We start from the raw sequence: 4,351 nt of genomic DNA, 5'->3' as shown, positions 1-4,351 counted from the left end.
TTTGCTGCTTATGTCCTTGCACCTGGTTTATCTTGTTTCACCTTTCAGAGGATGTTGCATTACCCCTGGTCGAGAATTGCTGTGCTAAGCATTTGCCTACCAAGTAGGTATAGAGAACCTTTAGTCTTTGGTTGCTTCTTTAGGAGGCTGCAGGTTATAGGAGAGAATGGGTAATAGGGCCTACAGTTCAACATTTCTGGAAATACTTCTGTGGCATTTTTAGCTCTCTCATGTATAGTTACATACTGTTCCCTAATGTAAGTGTCCAAAAGCCTCTAGAAATGAAGACGATCCTATAATGTTTCTTGGTAACACACCATTAGGAAAGCAGATGTCTGTCCTTCCCATCGCCCTCTACCTTCAGATTTAGACACTTGAGTAAAGTGCTGTGAAGAATCATCACGTGTTCAGGTTCAGATGATTTTTAATAAGCAAAAGTATATACAATTTGTCTCTGGAGTTTAATATATTTTTTTCTTCCTTTCTGAATGTCAAAAACCATTCTTTATTGTATTCCATGCAGAATACAAATAATGAAAAACTGAAAAAAAGACTAAATTCTGATTGGTCACTCGTAATTAGTCATTATTACTAGTTCCTTTGCAGTGACTAATTAACTGGATTTTTCTGTAAGTAACTAAAATGAAATAGCTGTCAGAATAAGCAAGTAAAATTATATTTTGCAAAGTCACTTTTATTAGGTTCACTTTGTAATATACAATGAAAAGTAACTTGTAATGGATTTATCTCCTGTGTTGCTAATACATTTTAATTTCAACAAAACCAACTTAAAGTTGTGGAATCTTCTTGAAAGGGGGAACATGTTTAGCCTAATGAATTTACTATAAATTCTCTGGCTAAAAGCCTAAATTGAGCATAGTAAAATACTTTGATTGCTGTTAATAGATAGTGGGTAATAACTATTTACATTTCCACTTCCTAGACAACAGCTTTAAGTTTTCTTCTCTTTAAACTTTAAAAAAAATGTATATTGAGAGAGCCATCAGCTTAAATCTAGCAACAAAATTAAATGGAAGGTGCTGTATTCAACTGTGGTGAAAATGGAGGTCTGCTTGAACTGAAATAAATGGTTAACAGAATTTATCAGTGATCTACCTTTAGACTAGTCTTTCTCTTGGTGACTTATGAGATTAGTTGGTAGTCATGGTCCTGTTCTAAATGGGGAGGTTTTTAAACTTTAAGTGGTATTTGCTTGTTTATTTATAAAATATACCTTCCTTTGACCTTTTCTTGCTTCTGCACTTTAGAACTCTTCAATGACAAGAGCAATACACATGAATTTGTAAACCTAGTGAAAGAATTGGCCTTACCTGGAGAACTGACACAGAGCAGAAGTTATGACTTTGAGTTTATGCAAGTTGAGAAGCCATATGAATCCTACATTGGTGCCAATGTCAGATTGAGGTATGAATATGCATTTAAAAATAAATAAATAAAGCCCCTAACGCAACAAAACAGCACATTTTAAACCTGATAGTACAGCTGTTAAGATATGAAAGGTCAGTGTGGCCTGCTGTTCTGTTGAAAACTTCAGTGTGCCCTAACTATGTGCAGTCTTGGCTCTCATGAAGTGTCTATTGGGGAGGTGGGGAATCATTAATGCTGATGATACTAGTTTGTAGTACTGGTAAATCCTTTTTGGCAAATAACTCGGTAGTAAGGGACTTGTAATCTTCAGGGATTTCCTAAAAGCTTAGGGTTCTTCTGAATTGGACTTCTTCAAGGTGGGGTATATATAAAATAGTTTCAGTACATATTCAACAACATGTTGTTTTGTCAAGTATCTACATGTTGTTGAATTTTAAAATACTGGCATTATGTTAAAAGGAAAATTTGTTTGTACATGCTGGTGGGGGGGGAAAAAGGAGGGATGCTGATCCTGACTCGTAGGAAGGGGTTGGGATTATGTTGTCTTCAATTAATGAACTTCCATTTGCCTCCTGGAGATGGCAGGATCACATGGAGGGTAAACCAAGGATCATTCTTTACCAGATCTGTTTGTAGAAAGGCTTTCCACAAGAAGTAGCATTTTTTTCTGGCTCTGTTGTTCTGTTTTCAATTCCATTCATACAAACTGGTCATCTCTGAAGGGTTGACCTCTTTATTTTTTTCTTTTTCTCTGTTTGGTAAAGAGGCTATAAGTTCAATTTTAATAGGAAGTTGGCTTGTGAAGATTTTTTTCTTTTGCTGAATACATTGTTAGAATTTGTTTTCTGTTCTTATGCTTGTTAAGAAAATAGCACTTATTGGCACACTGCTTGTATTGATCTGAACACCAAAGTTAAGACTTGGTGTCTGTGGAGACATCTTATAGAGAAGAATATAAAGAGACCTTTGTTTTATACTGTTCAGAATAATTCTGGATGTAGATTTGAAATTTCTAGAAAAAATTAGTGACAGGCAAGGATATTTTGGGGATTTTTTTTATACACCAGCTGCATAATTGGAAGAAATCTTAGATAAGTGTTTGGGCACAAGATATGCTTCCTTGGGTCTGGGAAAGAAGCAAATGCAGTTTGACCTAAGTATCTGATAGAACCTGTGTAAAATGCCGTATGTCAATAAAAACAGTCTGCTTAAAGGAATGGAGCAGTGCAGTAGAACAGTAGTGAAGGGACATAACCTGGAGTACCTGAAGGACAAAAAAAAATGCAATAGAAAGGATAACCTGACTGGTGGAAGAGCAAGACTGTTCAAGAGGGAAGAGGGTCATTATCATGTGTGAAGTACAGAGAGATTAGCAGCGATTGCAGGTGGATTGTAATGGGTCAGAGTCAGTATCTTAGTCTTGTTTTTAGTGTCCAGTAAACTTATGAATTTTTATCCCGAGTTTGTCTTCTGAAGATATTTTGTACACATCCCCTGTGGACAAGGATTGAGGTCAGAAATGAAGTGGTCTCCCATTTTTGTGTGTGTGATCCTTTTTCTGTGTTCATTCTGGTGTATAGGTTAGGTTTTTGTTTTTGTTTTTTTGTCTGGTTTCACCCACATAGTTTCTCTGAGGGCACTTTGTGCTCTGGATGAGTTTATACCACATTCTGGAGTAGATGTGTGTGAGGATCCCTTCATTCGCATAGTTTTGTTGAGAGAGGAGCAACATTAAATATGGATGCAGTAGAGCTGAATTGCTAGGTTTTGCATGTATGAAGTCAGAGTTGGGTCTCATTAGGTGCCTGTTGCTCAGTGGGGAGCATGCTTCTGATGATGAGTTTGGCAAGATTAAGGGGGTTGTCTGAAATCTGGTGGAGGAAGGGGTGGACTCAGAAATTTTTTCTCAAGGTCTGATCCTTTTCAAATATAGACTGTAATTGTTTGATCCTTCTTACTGATTCAAGTGTGGGATGGTTACAACCAGGGTTGTCCGGTCAGTCATTTGGGTTTTTGTTTGTTTGTTTTTATAATATTGTTGGGTATTTGGCTGACTCAAAGATATGGGCATTCTTGCTGGGTAAAGGCAACTTTCAGGTTGGCTGCGTGGGCATTGCAAGTATTCTCACAGCAGATGGAATGGTATCTGGGGACCTAACTGTGTTCCAGCTTTTTTTGGTGCGTTTGGGATGATTGCTACTTTTGCGGATGGAAGTATGGTGGTCTGTGGGCTTTTGTGTATAGTATAGCTTACTGGGTGCCATCCTATCCTGTGGATTGTGCTATCTAGAAAATTGCTATTTGTGGGTGTATCCACATGAGCACGCATGTGCCTGTTGCCCTGCCTCAAACCCTTTTGAGGCGGGGCAACAGGCGCATGCGTGAACAAAAAAATGTTCCTTGCACTGCAGACTTTCACTGTGGGGAGAAAATTTGACTCCTGGATATCCAGGGGTCTAAAAAAAGCAAAGTATAAAAAAGTGGGGCAGGGCATGGTCCCTGACCCTGTTGGGGGGGCTGAACCCCTTGTGTGGGGGCTGAATCCCCTGTTGGAGAGCTGTAGCCCTTGTATGGGGCCATTGCCCTGTGGGAAGGCTGCAAAATACTTATTCTTGAATTTGTGAAACCTGTATTTAGAGTTCACTTTATTATAAGAGACTTACTTTAACACTGTAGATATATCAATAAAACGTTGTCCAACTGATCACTGTCTCTCTCTTTATAGTGGTCTTTTGTTTTACGTGTGGAGGAATATGGATTTGTGGGTGTTTTAGAGAGTGACTTTGGGATTTTTTTGTCAGGGATTTTTTCAGTTTTCCAATAGGGAACACCAGAATTCCTGCTAGGGAGGCCAGTGGCAGGACCCTTCTTGCTCAGAGCTGGCACCTTGGACCCAGCTGGCTGTGGCTGACCTCCTGGCTAAATGGGGCCAGGAGGACATGCTTTGACAGTTCAAAGCAGG

General features: G+C 38.8%; 1 protein-coding gene across 1 annotated transcript in view; it reads left to right on the top strand.

Annotated features, from left to right (window-relative positions):
* VPS26A (VPS26, retromer complex component A) overlaps nucleotides 1-4,351 on the top strand; it is a 32,612-nt gene that overhangs the window by 13,634 nt on the left and 14,627 nt on the right. Inside the window, exon 4 of the mRNA XM_019507847.1 lies at nucleotides 1,269-1,425. Coding sequence (XP_019363392.1) covers nucleotides 1,269-1,425 — 157 coding nt within the window. The remainder of the gene's footprint in view (nucleotides 1-1,268; nucleotides 1,426-4,351) is intronic.

The sequence above is a fragment of the Gavialis gangeticus genome, unplaced genomic scaffold, assembly GCF_001723915.1.
Source record: "Gavialis gangeticus isolate Ggan-Ray unplaced genomic scaffold, GavGan_comp1, whole genome shotgun sequence".
Taxonomy (NCBI): domain Eukaryota; kingdom Metazoa; phylum Chordata; order Crocodylia; family Gavialidae; genus Gavialis; species Gavialis gangeticus.
This window is presented reverse-complemented; position numbering and strand designations above follow the sequence as displayed.